The sequence below is a fragment of the Spodoptera frugiperda genome, chromosome 15 (genome assembly GCF_023101765.2).
Source record: "Spodoptera frugiperda isolate SF20-4 chromosome 15, AGI-APGP_CSIRO_Sfru_2.0, whole genome shotgun sequence".
Classification (NCBI taxonomy): domain Eukaryota; kingdom Metazoa; phylum Arthropoda; class Insecta; order Lepidoptera; family Noctuidae; genus Spodoptera; species Spodoptera frugiperda.
The window spans coordinates 5,265,100-5,287,995 of record NC_064226.1 but is presented as its reverse complement, the minus strand read 5'-3'; the positions used below and the strand labels follow the sequence as shown (position 1 = coordinate 5,287,995).

The window sequence follows — 22,896 nt, the reverse complement described above, 5'->3', positions numbered from 1 at the left end:
AGCTGTGTAAGTCATGTAGACCTAATAATGTGTCATTGTAGACTCTCCAATACTATTGTTAAGTTAATTAGTTATAATCGAATATCATACCAATTTTCACTTACCACGCTTCTAGAATAAATAAAAACAATAAGTAAGTACTGCTGAATCACGTTAACTATCTGTGATAAAATATAACGTTTCGTCTATTTTTAGACAGTTAATCAGTACAGTGACAAAAATTATCTTCAAGTTATAAATAACAAATAAATATACCCAATAGTAATAAATAATTACTCATTCACAACTTCTGAGTGCACGGTTGATGAAATGGTTTAATTGCTTTTAATATTTATTTTAATGGACGTCATTTGTCATACAAATATCTTTGATAGTCGTTACAGATTTTTGTGGGACAATCCACAACTTCTCTAAACCGCTGCAACTCCTGTAAGCCAGCATCTACAGAAGATACAACCATAAAAGCACTGGAAGATTAAAGTCAGACTTGTCCTAGGGGCATGAATAACTGACTTGGATCCCGCAACGAAATATGTATATCAGAATTATTAGAGAAGACAAAACTTTTACTTAAAACTTTATGTTTTACATAGCTACAAAATGAACTGAGATGTGGTGTTGTACTCGTATATAATATGTTTATATAATTATGTAACATGCTTTTTTTCAGCAAATCTTTCGCTGACACTGAGTTCAAGAATTTAATCATTACGATTGTAACCCAAATGAATATATATGTACATAATAATTTATAATTATTTTACTATAATTGGTTTACAGGTAGCTCATGATTATCTACCACTATCTAGTAATTTAAGCAATTATTACTGGAAGTGTAACAGACTGAATTATCGTAATCTCGATAGAAATCCAATCAATTTATTGATTTAATATTTTTGACGGCGAAATATTATTCATGAACGATTTTTCCTTCGAACGCATTGACTTCGAAAAGTAACTGCGTACTCGTAGTAAATACAAGTGCAAATCAAATTAGGACAAGGTCCTTATGTTTAATCTTGGGGTTAAGTAACTTATGCGATACAAGCAGAGGTGGATTTAACGTAGAAAGCACTATTAGGCAAGCACTTTATAGATCCCCTCTTGATCCCCTTTTGACTCCTACGCGACTCTATTGGAGTCTCCGTCACGTGCGGCTTGACAGGCCCCTCTGTAACTTGGTACCTTAGGCACTTGCCTAGCTTGCTTTAAGGATAATACAAGTCCCAAAACCCTTGCTATTACTCAATTTGGTGACACAATATCTTCTATCGTATTGACCCGTCAAGTTGAAAATGCAGTTTTGTAAATCACATCACACATCACAGCCCATGACAGTCCACTACTCGGTTACAGGCTTCCTTTACTTAAAATATTTGCCACAATATACGCTTAGCAACCAGGTTGAAGATCGCATTTTAAAAGATTCGGGTTTACCAGAAGACACTACTTATTGTCTTCACTGTCAAATGTGAAATTCCCCAGTCTTGTCTACCCATGAAACGAGTAGGAATGGTGACGAATACACTATGAAACTACCTTCACGACTTGGCCCCTTCATTGTCTAATTATACCAATCTAATTTAAGATTTAACTGTATTTTCCTAATATGGTATTTAGAGTTCAAATAGGTACTATAACTGTAAAACCGTCGAACCAATCAAGAAGATTGGCAAACACACAAGAGCAACCTACTTATAGCCTACAATAGTTTTATTGTGTAACCAAAAAGGTGTTAGTTATTTACACGTGCACCTTCAGTTGTTTCCAAGTATTCAAGTAAACTGCGAGTGTACACGGAACATTAGAATACTGTAAAGTAAATAGAACTCTAATATGGTGCCAATAGTGTTTAAATTACAGGTAATTTGTACATCTTGAAGGATATTCTGTGTAATAACGGTGCTATTAATAAAATTATTGAGTGTTTTATATTCTTACAAAATACATTTGTTCTTAATTTATTAGTATCACTTAATAAATTAGTAATGAAGTTTACTTAAAAAAGGTTTTCATGTTATCTACATTATGGCTTTTGAAATCCAATAAACAATTTAAAATTATAATTCAAAAAAGTATCAATAATAAAATATAGTAGTAACCAGTTTATGAAGGGAATGTTCATTTATTAATCCTTTATAGTCATTAAAAGTAATTAAAAAAAACTAGTAGCAGGTTTTGATCCTCTTATCTTACAAAATCTCTTTTAAAAGTAGCAAGGTTCTTTGGATGTATTGATAAATAAATCAATCAATCAAAAATACCAGTTTTTAAATCCGATTTGGTAATAAATCAATTAATGTTGTTGTCCTATGTCTTTAGCTACACGTGCTTTTTAAAACAAAAAGCATGATCATGTTTTGAAAAGAGTTCGTTCTTCATACTTTAATACTTTAATCCTCACATAAAACCGACGTCAAACAACGTTTCGTTGTGTGAGTGAGGTTACCGGAGTCCCAATTACCAATCCCCGATTCCTTAACAACCCTTAAATTCCCAACCCCCAAAAAAGGTACATGTAACGCCTCTGGTGTTTCAGGTGTCCATAGGCGGCGGTGATTGCTTACACATTTGCATGCATTGCATTCATCTTCTCATTTCCAGCTTATACAATAAAAAAATCAAGATCAAATTCATAGCTGGCCCCAATAATTGATAATCCACTTTATCTCAAAGAACGTACCAGAATTAGATCAAAGATCAAATTTTCACACAATTTCTAACGAACGAACAGGAATCTATGAAATACTTCAGTACTTAATTCATCAACTGATTTAATACGATACGATAATCGCTAGCGCAATCTACTAAAATTATTAATCTTTGTCCGTTGAGTGGCGCTTATCAATTTATAATCATTATTAATCATACTCCTTACTCAGTCAGTCAGAAGTCAGTGTTAGTGTCATTCGGTTGTGTTGTGTTATTTATTTAGTGACTTTTGTGTCAGTGCCCAGTTTATGTTGACAAATAAATAATGGTGAGTGTGTATTTTTGTGTTTTCGAGCCTAAAATTGCAATGTGTTCATGGTTTTATTTTGCCGTGTCGGCAATATCTGACCTTTGCTGATCTTCGCCTGATTATGCGGTATTTTTGTTTAATTCGATTAGATAGATATTGTTGCTTCCTGTGATTTGCAAAATACTTTTCATACTTGTGTTGTCTAACAGATAGATGTTTAATTTTGTGATATACACTGATTAAGATTGTAATACATTACACTGAAGATATCTTTACTGTAAAATACTTACTTAAGATTAATTTATTACGTCCTGGTTGAGTCTTAGAAGTTGAAACTTGTAATGTTCCCCATAATTGTGTTATTCAGTCCATAATAATTAATCTGTTATCAATTTATTATTGTTTATTTTATTTTATAACAAAACACTTAAGTTCCTTACACCCAAATCTTTGACATAAATCGTCAATTAGAAAGAAAATAATGAAAAACGTATTTTTCCATTTTGAAAATGGTCAATGCCACGACACAGTAACAAATGATAATATTTATGTTCGAATACATTAATTTTGATATTGATATTCAAGAACTAACTACTTTTAAATGGTCTGCATTCCGTACATGTGGTGATAAGATATAAATGTTAAAATAACAATCAATTTTTTTGGCTACGGTGATTCATTGAGGCTGTGGTAGCACGATGTTGCACTGATTTTGAACTAAAAGCCGCTCATTCAATACTACTATACTTTTTTACAAGAAAAACTAACCTCAAAGTTATTCCCGCCAAAAATGTGTATGAAAACATTGGGGCTCAATGCTTGGTGTTAACATTAAAGTAAATTGATGTTTAAGTACTTAACTTTAACGCAGAAAATAGAAATATAGCGGCGCAAAATGTGCCGTCCGTATTCATGCGGTCCCCCAACGTGACGTATTATTTTTTTTAGAATTATTAGTACATTCTTAGGTACTTTAAGATTAGGTTTCTTTTATTATTTTTTACTTTTTAAAGGGAAATTTAGTTTTTATGTCGGGGTTTTTTAAAAATTAATTTTTTCATACTTTTTATAGGTAGGTTAGGTTAAGTTAGGCTTAGTATATTACATATGCTTACTATAAACTCAATTCTTGTTAGGTAAAGATTACATTCAAGGTCAAGCTCGTTCGCTTTGATTTTTTTTACTTATTAATTACTAGTTTCTGTTTCTATAATAGGCTAAAGATTACATTGGTGCAGGTTTTATATTTTTGTATTTTATAAAATATTTAATAATTTTTATTTTTTTTTTATTTTTTATTAGGGGAAAACATGATATCTTTCAATATTTTCTTTCAGTGCGGTTTCATTTGAGACCCCATCCCAGTATATTTGCAGACCTTCGGTTAATCTCCCGCTTACGTTACTTTCACCGCCCATAACTTTAAAACGGCTCAACCGATTTTCATCAAACATGTCTAAAAACACTCGCACAGAAGTCCCCTTTAATACGTAAAAACTTGAAATCACCATCCGTTCGGGAGTTATGATGCCACAGACAGACAGACAGACAGACAGACACGTCAAACTCACTCTTTTTGCGTCGGGGGTTAAAAATGATTAACAAGAAAAACTAACCTCAAAGTTATTCGCGGCAAAAATGTGTATGAAAACATTGAGGCTCAATGCTTTGGATGCTTTCTGCGAAATTGGACATAGTATATTTACCTTTTAAAAAGTTATGTATTCAGGTACAAAGTAACAATCTAATAGCAACGAAACATCTTGAGAATACATGATACAAGGATTTCCCGTACATAATTGTATTTTTTATAAGAGGAGTTTCATCTTATTGACTCACTACTACTCCTGCTCATTGAACCGGAGCCCCGGTAAACCCGCTAGGTAGTCCGCAGCTGCACGTCGGGCATCAACTCTACTAGGCCCCATCCGTGGTGGTCTGAATCATTGTATACCCATAAATTTTGTACCTATTATATTGTATTATAATAAAACAACAAAAGAAGAGCCAGTATAAAAATATAAATACATAAAAGCTATTGACTTTTAGCAGTAATTGACTGTAAGCCTAGTTATAAAAAAGACGTGACAAATAAATAGTGTTATAAAAGACACACATACCTAATATTTAGTATAGAACATCATTTTTGCATGCAATAAAGATTAAAGCCGAGTGCACAATAATAATAGAATACTGAATATAAGTTTATTCAGGTACTGTATCTGTAGAATATGTATAAAAAAATGTGCACTTTTAATTCTCACAATAATCTAATTGGTTGCTATCTAATGGTAATTAATATCTGTTAATATGCTTAAATAATATTAAAGGATTATATTATCGATACCCGATTTCCGTCAGCCCAATTCATAACCCCCAAAAGGCTTATAACATAAAAAGTTCTATCCATGGGCGGTGGCGATTGCTTACCGTCCGTCATTTCTCAGCTCATTTACCGGTTTATAATATAAAAAAAAACGATCCACATTGATAGCCATGCATAGCCTTTAATCTCATTTTCTCTGAATAAATCGATCCAAGCGCCGTATAATATTGAAGATTATTTACATCAGTCTAAACCCAGCTCATGACAATGCAGAAGTTTTTAAAGCCAAAGTCTTTAAGTAATCCTGTTATCACAGAAACAATTCAATGTGGTTGGATAACGCCGGTCGTGTGTACTGTGATATGATATCGGAAGATAGAAATCTGCTTCAAATAATTGTTTGGTAACTAAACAATGTTCTTAATTATATTATTATTGTTCCAACAGTTCCTTGACCAATTAATCCTTGTTTTCGTAACGTAGTAGTGTCCTATGATCGGTATCAATCGGCTTTTGCTAGTTGATGTTGGTTAGTCGACTTGGGATTTAATTATGTTTATTTTTAGTATGTACGGATTATGATCATTTGCTTAAAGTACTTATTTTCTTGCTATATTAAGTAATACAGGTATTAACAGTTCACAAATAGGACTCACTGACATTCGCCGAGAGAAGTGGAAAAGATCGTTTTCTTTTTCTTCTCTTCTAATAATATCTTCTGATTTATTTCGTTGCGGGATCCAAGACAGTCATTCGTGTCCCTGAGATGCGCCGGACTTCAATTCCGGTGTTTTCATGGTTGTATCTGCTGTAGAGCCTAACTTATAGGAGTTGCAGCGGTTTTGAGAGGTTGTGGCGAGCTTATCCCATAAAAAGGTATCTTATTGCTAACCTGGTATAATTTTAATTTAATTAAGAATGGTGTACTAGAATTTACCACTAAACCCATTACAAGGTATATAATAGGATTTCATATTACGTCAAATTAAAAGTGTAAAATAATGTATTTCCGTCTATCACATTGAATGATTGTTTTGCCTTTACAGGTTTGTCCAAATTCACTTAGGAAAACGGCACGTGGCAAATCGGGATGGGAAGTCCATTCGATAAAAATATATGCATCAATATAGATAAAAGAATAATTTCTATAATTAACATATTTATAAACATGTATCAGAATAGTAAAACGATTATAGTAATCATACAAAACATCTAACATTTTACATTCTTTATTATAAGTATTAAGTAGCAATGATAAGAAACCTTAAATATATATTCGCTTGTTCTTCAATAAATGAATCTATTTTGATACCAAATAAAAACAGCCTTATGATATAGTACTTATTACTTGTAAATTAAGATATAATACAATATTAAAGGTAAAATTGTATATAAACATTTTAATCAAAGTAAGGAACTAAAGATCAATAAATCTCTTCTAGATATTAAATTTTATTCTAACAGACGCTAAAACAACAAAGTTTTTTATTAATAATATGCTGCTTCGATATTTCCGCACTAAATACATGCATAAACCCACCATCACTGTTAAAACAGATGAGATAAGTTCTATTTACGACCATGTCAACATACAAAAAGCATTTACAAATTATAAATTACTAGGTATTTACACCTTTTTTTACGTCGAAGAAGCGAAAATTGTACGTGTCCTCGTATATTTGGCAATTGTTCCGTATCCAAGTTTCTGTTTTATAGCACTTGTAAAGACAATTTCTGAATGTAATCTAAAGTAGTGGAAGATAATCAAAGTTTTGACTCAAGGAATCTAAAAATATAAAGATTTTTATTGTAGGTACCATCTAGGTAGTAAATCTGTAAAATATAAAAATAAAAAGGCTAAAACAATGAAAGGCAAAAAACAATGTGTATGACCTCATAGCGTAATAATTACTGCGGACTACCTAGAACGGTAACCCATGCTCCGGCTCGAAAAGCAGGAGTACGTAGGAACGACAACGGTACCGATGAATACAATGTCGTCCTTAGAATAAAAAAATATTGGTTGTCAATTCCGGCCGTTCAAAGAAGCAGATCACATTAGGTATATCATATGCATAACCTTTCCAATTACAGCAGTACAAAAATCTTAAGGTATTTAACTCATATCACTCTTAGTACCTATATCAGCCCAATTCACATTCATTAAAATTGTCTTATTTCACCAGGATGACCGATCACTATCACGGACCATGGGGTCCGTGGTGCTGCAAGTGGGTGCCCTGGAGCTCATCACGCGGTATTCCATGAACTCCGGCAGAGCTACCAGCCTTCTGTCTTCGCTGCATGAGTTCAGAACGCAGGAGATGGAACAAGTCGGTGGAACACAATGGAACTGGAAGTATTTGAGGGTAAGTTTGATTTGATCTATCCGTAACTGCCTTTTTAATGACCACATTTAGATGTAGGCTTCTTCTATTCTTGGCGGTCCCAGGCAACAGACATCCTAATCCATAAATTTTCAAATCGGAGTGGTACTTCCGAAGATTAGTGCGTTCAAACAAACAAACTCTTCAGCTTTATATCATAGTAATAAATAATTAATTATAGGAATTAAAAAGCTACTAGAGAATTATTTATTTATCATTTATTAAAAGGTACATGTTAAGAAACTTATAATCTAGTGTATAGTCCCTCTTTCTTTGTTTGGTAACAAAATTCTTCCTCTTTTACAGGATCAATTTAACCAAAAAAATTTAGAAGGACTCTATAGAAAATATGACGACAAACTAAGAGAGACACTGATATTTATTTATTTATCTTTATTAGTAATATTTTCAACCACACACGTAGTAATAGTTGTCTCTAGTACTTTTTCTGAGGTAAGTCTCCAATTTATCATCCCTTATACATTCATTGATTAAATCGAATTTAATAAAACATTGATGAATCTCATAAATGAGAAAAAACGTCCAAAAATGAAGGTTAATTAGGAAAAAACGGCGAAATGTTTGATAATTTTCGCTATCAATATAATATCAAAATTAGATAATATCAAAGATTTTTCTTTGATCATTATCAGAGAGATAAAATCGTTCGATGTTTCAACTTGATTAAAACCGTTTGGTACCATTGAAACGGCACACTTCCTCGAAAATTTAAGCAAATTCTACCTATATGCGCAAAACGGCATATGAAATAATAAACCTTAAAGCTATTAAAATAAAGCCGTATGTTCACAATCACTTCTACATAACCATTGCAGTAGTGATTTGTTAGAACCTTTAACTGATTCATTGTCGCCTTATTGTGAAGGCCATTAAACTAATTTTTCTTTGCACAATTATTTATTCTCCGAGCACCCTTCCAGGTTTCGACGGACGACGAAAATTTACCGAAATTATCAAAAAACGCGGTTTTCTTACAGCAAATACAGTCAACATCAACATATTTAACTATGGGCATGTATATACTGAGGATAGGTATACCTATATTAACGTTGTGGAAAACGTGTTACTATCCTATGAAAAAGAAATGCCTATGGATGCCAATTCTTGTGACTTTCATCGTCACATTGGACCTTGTTCTTACAGGTAAGTCTTTTCTTGCATTACCTTAATTTTAGCGGCAGGTAAATTCTACAATTCTACTATATGGTACTTCGTAGTTCTACCCTGGTACTTAGCAATTTGTAACTGTTTCTTAGGATTGTGGTAGTACCTTGATTTGGAAACTACTTTGGCAACTTTTTTGAATTTAAAGAAAACACTTTGGCACTAGTTTAAAATTAGTATTTTCGAAACACGTAGATTCAAAGTCAAAGCATTTAGGTATTCTAATTAAACTAAAAATAGGTACTTTTGAAATGTCAACATAGTATGTATAAAGAACTAAATAAAAAGTCCGACTGACCGTCGGTAAAGCGAGGTGATTTATACTTGCAACTCTGTCTGTTATAATGTGATTTAACATTTCAAAATATCATTATAATTTCAAAAATAAAACTCACGATAATTAACTGCATCATTTTTTTTTCTTTTTCATTCTATGTTCCCTTTCATTCACTCAACTTTAATAAAATTTATCTTAATTGTCAGACATCGCAATAAGCATCTACAGTTCGTTCGAGGGTATCTCCCTAAGGCCGGCCTACTCAACCATGGCACTGCTCTCAAACTACATCTTCCTACCAATGAGGAACAACTTCCTGGCCATCATCCTCGGTATCCTCGTCAGCGTCATCTACGTATTGATATTTGCCTTCTTCACATACGACCAGGATCCTCAAATCGGTATAGTGGTGAGTGAACTTTGTTTATACATATTTAAGGCTTTTTTTTTGTTTTACTCTCGTGAGACATATTAAATTGATTTAAATTGCGGCTTACTTGTGCTAACTTATTGAGAATAGCTCTACTAATCTCAAGTAACACCGGGACTCTTAATTCCAGTCAGTTGATTGTGTGCGTCAGCCACGCTGCTTGTAAACAAGAGTCCCGTGTGACTTGAAACTAGTAGAGCTTTTATCGAAAGGTAACCTTATTTCTTTTTTTTTGAAAACGTTGCCCCACATTAGGGTTTTCTCGTATCGTGGGTGCGCTTACAAACGTACAAGTTCACATGCACATGACACCCAGACCCGAAACAACAATTTGTGGATCACACAAATAGTTGCTCCGTGCGGGAATCGAACCAGCTACCCGTTGCACGGCAGCCGGTTACCCAGCCATCGCACCTACCGCGCAGTCCGCGCAACCTGTTATTTTAATTATTTTTCTATATACCCTTTTGACGTGAAGGAGTAACAAACAAACATACAAACTTTCGCATTTGAAATATTAGTAGGATGTACATTTTGATAGCGGTTGTGATCAATCTGAGCTAAATTCTAGATTTTTTATATCTACATAAAAAATCTACAAAACAAACCTATCATCTTTGATTGATGAATTGTAATTATGAAATATGATGATAATACCTAAATATAGGTGTAATGTGCACGTGTAATTATGTTTGTAAACGGACCCATGACACCTACACCCGAAACAACAATTTGTGGATCACACAAAGAGTTGCTCCATGCGGGAATAAAATCCGTAATACGTTGCGCGGTAGCCGGTTGTCCAGCCCCCGCACCAACAGTGCAGTCATTCAGTATTGTAAGAAAAGTATTGTTAGGTCATTAAACGACTGCGATTTTACAAATAGCAGTGCAACTCTGCACTCTGGACACGCCAATAATAATTCGGTACCAAAGCTCGCATAAGCTAAAGATCTTATGTCGAAAATAAACACATTTGAATTCCGTATTCTATAAAATATGTAGATACTACGTTCTATACATAAGTACTATACGTAGTATCTACATCATCTTCTATAAAAATAAAATTAAGCAAAATTGTATTATTACGCTAAACTGAGATTTTTAAACTGGCTAACTACGAAGTCGTTCTATTAACAAGGAACTTCTGTTGCTTACGGAAAGTGAACAGTGAAATACACAATAATCTATCTAGAACTTACCAATACCAATTCTATTTTTGCTATGAGTATCTAAATCTAATATTAAGATAGTAATTTGAAGTGTAAGGTCAAACTACAAACGAGATACCATCAACTTTAGTAATTGATTGTCATTGTCCTGAGCACCCATTTACAACAGATTAATAAGATTTAGCGGATTACGTTATCGGCGCCTCGAACAGGTTTTTTAAACTGTTTTACTTTGAAATCATTGTTTTTCTTTAAAATTATCGGCTAAGATATAAATATACAGGGTGACTTTGAATTCGACGTATTCCTCTCGGGAGGTGATAGTACAACTAATTTCCTACAAAATTAGCCCTGAGGTCCTTGGGCGGAAAGTGGCTAGTTTCTGAGATATTCAACATTTTCGGTTTTTGTAAAAAAATCCCGAATTGATTACAAAAACATCAATAAATAAAAAAATACTGGTTGGATTTTAGAAGTTTTGGTTTTAATCAGTTGCCAATACATCAGTTATCATTTATAAATACTAATAATGGCAGAAATATCATTAGTTTTAAAATAGCAAGTAATTTCTTATCAAATTTTGTTTTGTGTCACTAATTTGGTCGATAGAAAATTGGATTTATTTAAAAAAAAATATATGACACTAAGCGTACAAACTATTAGAAAAACTTGCTTGGTTTATTAGCTACACAGAAACGTAAAATTATTTACAAAATTCTCAAAAACAAATAAATTAATTGATGATAAGTAGAGTATAAAGAGAAAAGGGCAATTTCAAAAACATCTTAATTTGCAAAATTTTGTTCAAAGTGACCTCCCCTATGACGAATACATGCCCAAACGAAAATGAATGAAAATGTTGAATATCTCAGAAACTAGCCACTTTCCGCCCAAGGACCTCAGGGCTAATTTTGTAGGAAATTAGTTGTACTATCACCTCCCGAGAGGAATACGTCGAATTCAAAGTCACCCAGTATACATAGCACCAGTAGGAAAGAAAATTATGAAAGTGAGTGCCGATTCTGATTTATTCTTTTTTTTAAACAATACTGACTTTCTAAGATTATTAATACACCACTGACAAACGATAAAGGAAAACATCGTGAGGAAACCTGGGCTTATAATTTCTAATTATAAGTTTGAAATCGCCAACCCGCATTGAGCAAGCGTGGTGATCAATGCTTAAACCTTCGGCTTGTGTGAGAGCTTTAGTCAGCAGTGGCCACTTATGGTTGTTGATATATACTGACAAACTTCGCCTTTTATTTGCATGACGGCGTGTTCATGTTCTTTAAAGGCTGAAATGAATAATCGATCTATATCCAAAATCTCTGGACCAGTCAAATTCTTTGGTAGACATTCTATTGATTTCGTGCTATAGCTAAAATCACAATCCAAAGATGTGGATGAAGATATGATGAAGATATTAATGTTGGCCGCTAGGCGCCGCCTAACAAATCACTTCACGTAACAAATCTTTATTTCAAATCAGTCCAATAATTCCTTTCGTCTTCCAGGTTGCATCAGACATCATATACCTGATCGGAGTCAATCTGATGGGAGTGTACTTTCGACTGATGAATGAAATAGTCACGAGGCGATCTTTTCTGGACAGGAGAGCGTGTGTCGAAAGCACCCTTAGACTAAAATTCGTTAAAGATCAGGAGGTAAGGTTCTTTAAGTTTTTTTAATCGAATAGGGGATAAACTAATAGACGGGTCACCTAATCTTTATCTAGATTTGTATTAGGCAGGTGCTGAGGTTCGATGTTCCCCCGTCTCCTTTGAAATGCTTCAAATAAAAAGCACTTTGTATCTTCTTTTTTGGAAGATACCCGTTTATTAGTAATTCTATCATGTAAATTATTCTAATTTGTACTGGACATTACTAGCTATTTGTTTTGGTATTTTCCCATTTTACGAATTACATAAAAACAATCAATTTATCTAATCACAGATAAGCGCCATCTACTTACTACATTCCCTGTGATTATCCAATAATAACCGTTCGATATTCATTTGAATATCATAATCTCTCAATTTCGTTTTAACAATCTTGTTTTTCTCCGAACATACTGACGGAGATTTATCTTTCTATTTAATTTTATCACTTCTTTTCCTTGTGGTCTTAACTTAACCGCTAGTGTTCAAAACCGCTGAAAGAATCGGGATGAAATTTGAAACAGGGGTAGATTATGGTCTGGAATAACATAGGATACTTTTTGTCCAACGGGAATGTGAGCAAAGCCGCTGGTAGAAGCTAGTAGTTAATGAATGTTCTCTTGCAGGAACGCTTGATGATGAGCATCTTACCTGAACACATTGTGTCCAAAGTACGCCAAGACATCAGGAACATGTTCATAGGCCTCAAAACTCGTTCACTTAGCCAGAATATGAGGTCTTTCAAGTAAGTTCAGTCAACAGTCATTTTAATTCGACAAGATAACAAGATATAGTTAAAGATAAAATAAAAATTATTTTGGTTTCTGTTCCTATAATTCTTCTTTTTAATGAATATGATCAGATTTTTTCATAAATTTTTATGTCTCGGTGACCTTCAATATTAAAACAATTTGATACTTAATCAAAGTTATCGGTTACAGCCAGCTTTACGTGGAAGAGCACGATAATGTGAGCATTTTGTACGCGGACGTTGTCAATTACACGATGATATCAACCACATTGGCTCCAATGAGGATGGTGGAGCTCCTGAATGAACTGTTCGGGAGATTCGACGAAGCTTCTGAGGTAAGGTTCTTGCAAAAAGTCTATAAAAACCTTTTAGTGATCTATAAAACACCCAGACTGCCTCGTTGGTCGAGTGGTCGACTGCCGGGAAAGGGGTCTCGAGTTCGACACCCGAGTCGGGCAAAGTAGCCCTGTGTTTTTTCAGATTTTCGAAAATTTCTCAGTAGTAGCCAGAGTCTGGAATTGGGCCCAATACCTATATGGCAATAGGCTCACACCGTTGTGTGTGTCATACACCCATAAAAAGTAACATTCCAAGAAGATATTAAATAAGTTTTAATTTCAGGAATATGATGTTCTAAGAATCAAGTTCTTGGGCGACTGTTACTACTGTGTCAGCGGGATCCCGAAGCCCACAGACCAGCACGCCAAGAATTGCGTCGACCTCGGCTTGGAGATGATTCACATCATCAAAGACGTCAGGTATACTTTCCACAAATACACTCAGCGGCACGGAAAGAGGCCCAAGTACATTATGTTGTTTATTATCAAAATGAAAAGCGAAATAGGGATTTTTTGTTGTTGGAAAACTTAAATGTTTATTCAGATCTTATATGCTAACGATTAATTAATAAAAAAGTGTAGTACAAAACCTGAAAAGGCACGAAACTTGAAGTTAAAAAAAAAGATTTCAAATTAAATTTACAAAAATTTACTTAAAATTTACTTAAAAAGCGGGTATTTTCACCCCTGGGTCTGATGACCGCCTGCCTGCATGTGGTCAGGCATGCTGTGGATTATGTTTTTAATGTCCACTTGGGGTTATTCATCCCAGACGGCCATCAGAGCGGTTTTCAGTTGACGGATAGTCTCTGAAGGGTTGGGACTGGATCGGATGCGTCTTTTAAGCACGTCCCAGACATGTTCTATGGGTTTCAGGTCTTGCGAGTACCATAAATCTTCTGGTGCTGATGTACACCTAAAACCACCACTTTCTGGTCGCCTTGTGTATAGGGCGGTCTGATCGTATCTTTACAAGGCGAATCTTAGTGTTGTACGCGGTACATTTAAAGTTTCAGCAATATCTCGCTGCATTCGCCTCTGGCTCCGAAGCAAGACAGCTTGAGCAACTTGAGCTGAACTTAGGGTCATTATTTTTCGGTTTTGGCATCATTAATTATTGCAGACTAAGAAAAAAATAAACAATAAAGATTGAAAGCACGATCATTTGATTATCAAAGTTTAACTTACCGGTGTTCTTTTGCGTTCCGTTAATGAATAAACAAATGAACTTTGTTGTGCTTACCATCTTATATTAACAATAGCATTAATGTCCTGACAAACTGCGGAGTTTCTTGCTCGTTCTTCTCCATAGGAATCTACACTTTGGAACAAGCAAATAGCTTCACTAGAGGACTGACCGACGACAGACAGACGTTATTAATATTATTATATTTGCTTTGACGTTCAAAAGTGCCTTCCTGGTCTATTTGAAATAAATGATTTTGACTTTTGACTTTTGACTGCCACTTGAAATTCTCATACACGATAACAAAATCGCCTGTTATCGGTCTGTTTATGTTTGGCCACATTCCGTGCCGCTAAGTGTAGTTTGTCTGTGTTATGTGTAATATTTAGCGCCTGTTTCTCACCTTCATATAAGCTCCCGATGAAGTTATGTAACAAATAATGCATACAAATTACGTGCTTAATTCAAAGTTATCTGATACATAGCGGCTATCCATCCAACTAGCACACTAGTGGAAATAGCAGCCTATTTTGCAACTTTTAGTTGTAGAGCAGCGCTTTAGGGGTTCAGAAAGTGTTTTTAAGTTCTACTATTACTTCCGTAACTGATCATAGCTGTAAATATCACTAGGGGTAGCAGAAACTGAACCAAATGCCACTCTAGGTTTTACGAGAGATCATTTTACAACCCATTTGCCGTCTATAGCTTTAAAAGAGAGTTAAAACATGTATGTTAAAGCTTAAAGCTGCTATTGCCGCTGCTGTACGCTTCAGAACTGCATAAAGACTTTAATTGCAGACTTTTTAAAGGAACTGTATAAAAGATATATTTATCACTGTTCTGCCACTGAAAGTTTCATTGCAGAAGTGATTTGTTCTTTTGCGAAGACTTAAGTAGGAATTTGATCGTCTGTTTTACTAATAGTGACATTAAGGCTTCACAGGAGTGTAATGGCCATTGCCTACTCATTTTGACACATTCTGCTATTTTTATTGGAGGAATCACATTTTATAAAATATTTAAGCCAGTTTAAAAGAAATATGGATCTGAAAGCATGGAAGTTCAAACAAAGAACTGGTGGATATCGCAAGAAAGTACGGAGAGTTTATCAGAATATGCAGAAATTTAAAAAGGCAACTCTGTGTGAGAATTCTGTAATTGAAATATTAAATAACACGTATTTTTTTTTACTCAATTACGTGAGAGTAATTTAACTTTTATCTATAAAACCTATGCATTTAATTTATGCTTTAAGGGATGCATTGGAAAGAGAAAGAAACAAAAATTGTGCGCCAAGTCCGAGTACAACAAATACAAGCGAGGGTTCCGTAGATCTTTTTTTGTCAATTACTGATAACGGACCAGTTACAGAGGAAAAGTAAGTTATAGCTTGGTGTGGTATATTATAAAAATGAAGTAATATAACCTTCTTTGCGTAATTTATTGTTTAATAAATACAAAGTTTATTAATATTGTTTAATAAATTTATGTTTTACTTTTTTTGTTCGGCCAGTGTAACACTCCGTGTTTTTCCCACTTAGATGGACAGATACAAAGTTCTTGTTTATCTTGTTGTTCATTATAAGTTTGAATAATTTTGAAAGGCATTCTGAAAATAAAGTAAGACATAGTAAGTGTTAAACAATTAAAAGAGCGAAAAACATAGAAGCAGCTACAAATTATCATCGATTTTAGGGTTTTCAACGAGTTCTACGGATCTCTAAACAAATAACCATTAGTGTCGTTCGATGTCTGCAGTAAGTACGAAATAAAAGTGATTACAAAGACTTAAACTGCATTACTGGTATAGGTATTACTTGGACCTTCAGAGGAGTGAAACTTAGCGCTATAACGCGCAGAGAAGAAGTTTTAAGGTTGAAGTTGCAAGTTAAAGCTGCTTCTCATAGACGACATGTTTACAAGACAATTATTTATAAGTACATGAGAAATTTATAGGTTTTTATCTCAATTTGTAGTAAAATGTAACTAAATATAGAACCAGCAACTTATTAAATACAAATGTAGTCAAGTACATAATTTCAATATCGTATACGTATGTGATATAAAAATATTTATATAATAATATTTTACATATTTTACTGTGCTCTGAGGTAATTATTGAGGCGCGTTAAAAATACTCCAATAATATGAACTATATGCACGATAAAATGATCTGCGTTTGTAGCCACTTGCACACTTACCTTCACTTCACTAATTATTATTTATTTGTATTCAGTAATGTCTGACTCAGGAACAACAAATGTATTTAATAAATGAGAGACAAGGTGAATGATCAGTGATCCTTTATTCGTTCAGTTAAACCTGTCATTCATTCAATAAGCGCCACAAGAGCTTTAGTGTTGTGTTAATTATTAGTTGCCGCTCCTGTAGCGCTTTTATGCCACTATAATGAAGTTCTAATGGAACTATAGGTTGCAAAAAGTTGTGCCCCTTTGGCTCCAAAGCGGTTGCATAAGGTCTGCAGAGCACGCTCTGGCGCTTGAGCTTGGCGCCTTTGGGAACAATCTGATTAGCTCCAAAGCCCTTAAGCAACAGTTTGTGCTAGTTGGGCAGACATTGTGAAACAAGTCTTTAGACTAGATAAATATGAACGACCTAGCGGTTTTACCGGGGCTCCAGCTTGAAAAGCCGGAGTAGGAACAGGGTGGTGTTTAGTCAGTAAGAGTCTAACCCTCCCTCCCGCCTCGCTCAAAGCGGGAGAAATCATGATTTTCCCCCTCAGATAAATGGCACAGTATAAAACATTTTTGGTTCTAAGAAATAGCAGATAGCGCAATGTACCCGGTGTTTGGTCATGTCAATCTCCATTCAATAGTTCAATTAGATTCTATATTCAAGTTAACTAAAAATACTGAACAACAATTTTTCTAAGTCCGACTTAAGCACTTACACTGTTCACAATGTAAGAAGGACAATGCCAGCTACTTTCACACTCGTTACATGTTCATTGATTAGATAAAAAATAATTTTCGGTTGCAAATTGTAAATATATAATATCTTTAGCATCCACTTCGACAACGTAGAAGCTAAAGATACAATTCCAATATCATTTTTAGTGCAGGCTATTACCCAACATGATATTATTATGTTTTTTTGTTTAGTGGGAGTGGTGCTTGATAATGATCTAAAAAATTTTGATATTTACTAATAATACGAAGATTCTTTGTTACTACCGTATATTTTGATATGTTCATTTCACGATAAAGATTGTTCCTATCATCGGAAGGTACCATATCAATGTGACAACACTATTTTAATGTATTATTCGAGGATTAACGCGAAGTGGCTTCGTGTTTCGACTGTTGAATGAAATATGTAGAAACACAGTCGTTTCATTCAAAGAACAATGTGGTTTCAAATGTAATAATTAGTTTATCGTAAAGCGATAGGTATATTTTGTACATACATACATATCCTCACGCCTGTCTCCCATGGGAGTAGGTAGAGACAATGGAACGCCAATTGCTACGATTCTTACACACCTCTTTCGCTTTATCAACATTAACCAGCCTTTTCATGCATGCTATTTGTATATTTCGTAGAAAGGTAAAAAATAAATATTTTTTCAGGGAAAAGCGTTCACTAAACATTGACATGAGGATAGGTGTCCACTCTGGGAAGATCCTCAGTGGACTGATTGGTATCCGAAAATGGCAGTTTGACGTTTGGTCAAAGGATGTTACGATTGCTAACAAAATGGAATCCACTGGCCAGGCAGGGTATGTTCAATATATTTCTTTATCTTAAGATAAGATATCTCAGAATTTAAGACTAGAATTCTGAATGAAGCATTGAGCATCCAAATGATATACACATTATTTCTATTTTCAGAAAAGTCCACGTGACAAAACAAACTCTCGAATTACTGCTGGAGTACGCAAGAGAATATATCATTGAACCAAATTTTGAATCTCAGAACGATCCTTTCATTGTTAAAAATAAACTGGAGACCTATCTGCTGTCGAGACCTTCAAGGGTAAATTGACAAAATAATATGATTTTTGTCTCGTACCAAAAATAGTCTGAGATCAACAATGAATGAGGATTCACTTTTTGTTCCAGGCTCTTGAATACAGACCGTTCCGTCGAGCATCAGTTGGCTTCAACAAAATAATAACGAAAACAAACACGTCTACTAGAGTAAGTCCGATTCAAAGATTTGTTTATAAAAGAAGTTACCACACAATAATTTCTATATTGTTTATGTATTTCTAGTAGCGAGCGGAAAAGAGGAGCACTAATAGTGTTCGAAGGACCACAACTTTTATGGATGAAAATTTAGTGGAGTATCAACAAATGTTGAAAGCTGCTGATGCTCAAATGGCGAAAGAGATTGAAGATATGACACATGGAAGGTAAGCGTTGACATCTTACAAATATATCTCCAAAATTATTGTTAAGCTGATTATTTTAATTATTAAGAAGATTAATCCCAATAATGTTTAAATAACTTGTAATTTAGCAGATAATAAAGGTAACATTTTTCTTTCAGAGAACATTTTCGCAACGAATCGAAACTGAACAGGTTCACATTGATGTTCAAGAACTGCCAAATGGAGAAACAATTCCTGCTGCTACCAGACCCGTTATTCAAATATTACATGACTTGCTGTCTGATAATCTTCTTACTGATGTTCCTAATAAATGGTCTAACTACAAAATGGTGAGTACATTTTACTCTAACCAACTTAAAAGGCTAGACTTTATTGTACTCAATACAAAATTCACAGAGCACAAACATGACCAATATTATCACTTACAAACAATCTTCTCTATGTATTGCTTCCATTTCAGGTTTGAGGGCTTCAATTGGTATGCCTGGGTGTTACTCGGCGTTCTTCTAATTGTTCTTATTTTACTTCAACCCTTAACTTGGTTCCAATTTCTCTGGACTAAACACAATAGTTATGAAGAACCTCGAAACAAATTCCTGCGCTGGGTCTACGACGTCTCTACTAATATCATAAAATCGGCTCACATAAGGACTGGGATCTACTTAATGATAAGTATTGGACTTGCTGCTACATCTGTGGTGAACGTCATTGCGTGCAGAGAAGTTCCAGTGCCGGCTGCTGAGAGTGTTCTCTCAAATTGTATATCTTCGTGGGTAATCTCATTTCTATACCTCTTTTGTCTTCCTATATTTTCAACCATACAATAGGTGCTAAAGCTTGTTCTTTTTTCAGCATGTGACTCAGTGTTGGGGCTTGGCGTTGCTCTTGAACTTTCTGTTCAGCAGGGTTTTCTTCATCTTCAAATGGATCATCGCTGCCATCATGACCACTTTCTATCTGTGGATTGTATGGGAGATCAAAACCTCTCTTTTTATCAATGACATGACCTGGAACGTAGGATTGGACCCTAGAATATCTCATACTTTAGCTGTCGTCATCATTACGGTAACACTGTACTGGATTGATAGAACTACGGAATTCCGGAACAGATTGGATCATTTGTGGCAGTTACAGTTGAGTGAAGAACAAAGTGAAGCAGAGACTATGTTGAAAGTAAACAATATGCTTTTAGAAAACATTTTACCAGCTCATGTCGGTACGTACTAAGAGATAGCTCACACGGGTATTATTACCTGACATTTATTGAAAACGTGTTAATATTTTCATATATTTCCAGTTCAAGTTTACCTAAACTTAAACAGATCTTTGGACGAATTGTATTACGAAAAGTATGACAACGTAGCAGTAATGTTTGCGTCTTTGACTGATTACAAACTGGGCATAGAAGGCGATGCAGATATGAGTGATAAATTCCTTTTGAGTATTCTGGACGAAATCATATCGGATTTTGATAGAGTAAGTAAACGAATGATGCATTCTATTAAAATTGTGTCTGTTCTCATACATACGCACACAACTTAACTGTTTTTATCTTACAGCTGCTGCTTACGGGAGCTTCTGAGTATAAAGTAGAAAAGATTAAAATGGCTGGATGGACCTACATGGCTGCTTGTGGGTTAGACCCAAGTAGAAGAGAATCTAAAGACTCATATCCAAATGGGCCTGCTTCTTTAGATACACCTCCGCCTAAAGTACGCCAAAACAGTCCATATGGCCGGGCAGTAGTACTGACCATGGTAGAATTTGCTGCGGCAATGATGATGCAATTACAAAATTTCAACAGAGGATCGTTTCAAAGTTTCGAGGGGCTGAACTTACGAATTGGTGAGAAGTAATTTATCATAGCATTGCATTTCTTAGCGTTTATATCTCATTATGTAGAAAGGTACCGACTTATAATACACACAACCATTTTCTTAATCAGAGATAAACTTATTATGACTAACGCCACTTTCGCCTGTATGGAATTTTTGTCGTACGATTGATAAAGTAATTAATAACATTCGATCAGGTATATCCAACGGTGTAGTAGCTGCTGGTGTGGTGGGATCACAAAAGCCACTATACGATATTTGGGGGCATGCAGTGAACATGGCATCAAGAATGGACTCTACTGGCGAATCTGGCAAGATACAGGTATGTACTTAATCTGAGAAAGGTTCATAATGATGCTTTAAATAAAGATACTAACAAATTGTTCGTGTGTTACCATCTAGGTGACAGAAAACACAGCTATTATTTTGGACGAATGCGACATCCTCACCACCTGTCGCGGAGAGACCTTCGTGAAGGGTGCTGGCTACGTCAAAACATACTTCGTTCCTTTAGACGAAAACTTCAATTTGATCAAGAAAAAGAACAGCATGGACTTTTATAGAATTGAAGATAGGAGCCGGTACTTCGCTGTGAAGGCTCATAGATATAGTAATACGTCAGACGATTTGAGGAGATATTCTACTTTTGATGTGCGAAGGTTGTCCTTGAACAGTGATTGCACTGTGAGCAGTATGGACACTGAACTGGCCAGAGCACCCACCCCAATAGAAGATACAGATATTACTAGTGTATCGTCAGAAGTTAAAGAAACACGTTGCTGACGAATAATTTTATTTTAGACTTTAAGTTAGCTTAGTTAAGGTCCGTTCTCAAATACTTCTGTCTGATTTGTACCATTTGTACCGAGGTTATAATCGCAGCCTTGTGATGATCGGAAGATTATTGATATTCCAACGTATATTAGGGTTATTAGTAGTTATTTATTTTAAGTTAAATAGAACATGGATTAATTTAGTTAAAATAATTTTAACAATGTTGAATTAAGGTGCTTAACTGTTAAGAATTTTAGTGTAAATATATGCCATATTTGCTTTAGATTGGTTTCGTACCTAAGTCCTTAGGTAATACTATTAATCTCAGTTTATCTTTCCTCCCTATAACGATCACTACTTTTGAATGTGAAACAAAGATAACTATTTCTATCCACTGAATTTTAGCAGTGGATTCAAATTAGTATAACAACTATCTGTTAAATGATACCAGTACATGTGAACTGCCGTTAATTATTGTAAAAACCCTCAACCACCGCCGTATAATTACCTCAGCAAATAAAAATAAACAGTAATATCGACTAATCAAAGTATTTCATTAAACTATTCCTATCTTATCTGTTAATTACATAAATCTCGTCGTCGGTAATCTGTGTCTGAATTTATGCTTGTAGGAATGACGTACATACATACATTGAACGTTATATCTATATCGATATATATATATATTCTTAATTTATTTGATACGAAAAGAAATTTCTTGAAAGAAACCTAAGCCTGCTCACAAATATTGGTCCTAAAAATTACAGTTACTTATAGCATATTTTTTTTAAGATATTCAGACGTCTAAATAGCAAGACTTATTTCAGTACAACCCAAGTATAAGCGTACGTACCTGACGACAAAAATATCATGAAGCGGTGAAACCCCACAAGTGACAGAGATTACAAACCTTAGGGTGAAAAACAACATTTATTTACTAGCACCATGCCCCTGTATTCACCCATATTTTCGGTTTGGTCGAAATTAAAAACAGTTCTTATAAATCTGTGAATCAATCTTGGTTTTTGACAGAAACTAATACCATATCACACAAGTAATGTTAAAAATCGATCTTGATCTTAAACCAAAGTTTCGTATAATATCGATTTTTACCAAATTTCGACAGATAGTAAAATAAATACATTTTTCAAATTATTGTGTGAAAGTAGATACTTATAGCAAATACTCATCTATGATTAGAAACATTTTATAGTAGGATTAATGATTTTATTGTTATATATGTTATAGATAATGGTA

The 22,896-nt window shown here is 34.4% G+C and overlaps 1 protein-coding gene across 5 annotated transcripts; it reads left to right on the top strand.

Annotated features, from left to right (window-relative positions):
- The first annotated feature begins 1,821 nt into the window (after positions 1-1,821).
- Positions 1,822-22,001, top strand: LOC118272752 (adenylate cyclase type 2). 5 transcript variants are annotated; one of them, XM_035589429.2, is made up of 21 exons: positions 1,822-1,863; positions 7,475-7,657; positions 7,982-8,128; positions 8,674-8,839; positions 9,344-9,546; positions 12,257-12,406; positions 13,027-13,145; positions 13,342-13,486; positions 13,773-13,909; positions 15,931-16,053; positions 18,266-18,415; positions 18,528-18,672; positions 18,759-18,836; positions 18,915-19,051; positions 19,189-19,359; positions 19,491-19,803; positions 19,883-20,246; positions 20,328-20,506; positions 20,590-20,875; positions 21,063-21,187; positions 21,268-22,001. In XM_035589429.2, the coding sequence occupies exons 1-21, from the start codon at positions 1,837-1,839 to the stop codon at positions 21,646-21,648; spliced, it is 3,729 nt and encodes a 1,242-aa protein (XP_035445322.1). In that variant the 5' UTR covers positions 1,822-1,836; the 3' UTR covers positions 21,649-22,001. The 5 variants fall into 5 exon arrangements, with proteins under 5 accessions (XP_035445322.1, XP_035445303.1, XP_035445339.1 ...); XM_035589410.2 differs by having other exon boundaries at positions 8,617-8,839; XM_035589420.2 differs by lacking the exon at positions 1,822-1,863 and adding an exon at positions 2,845-2,980 and having other exon boundaries at positions 8,617-8,839.
- Positions 22,002-22,896: the final 895 nt, after the last annotated feature.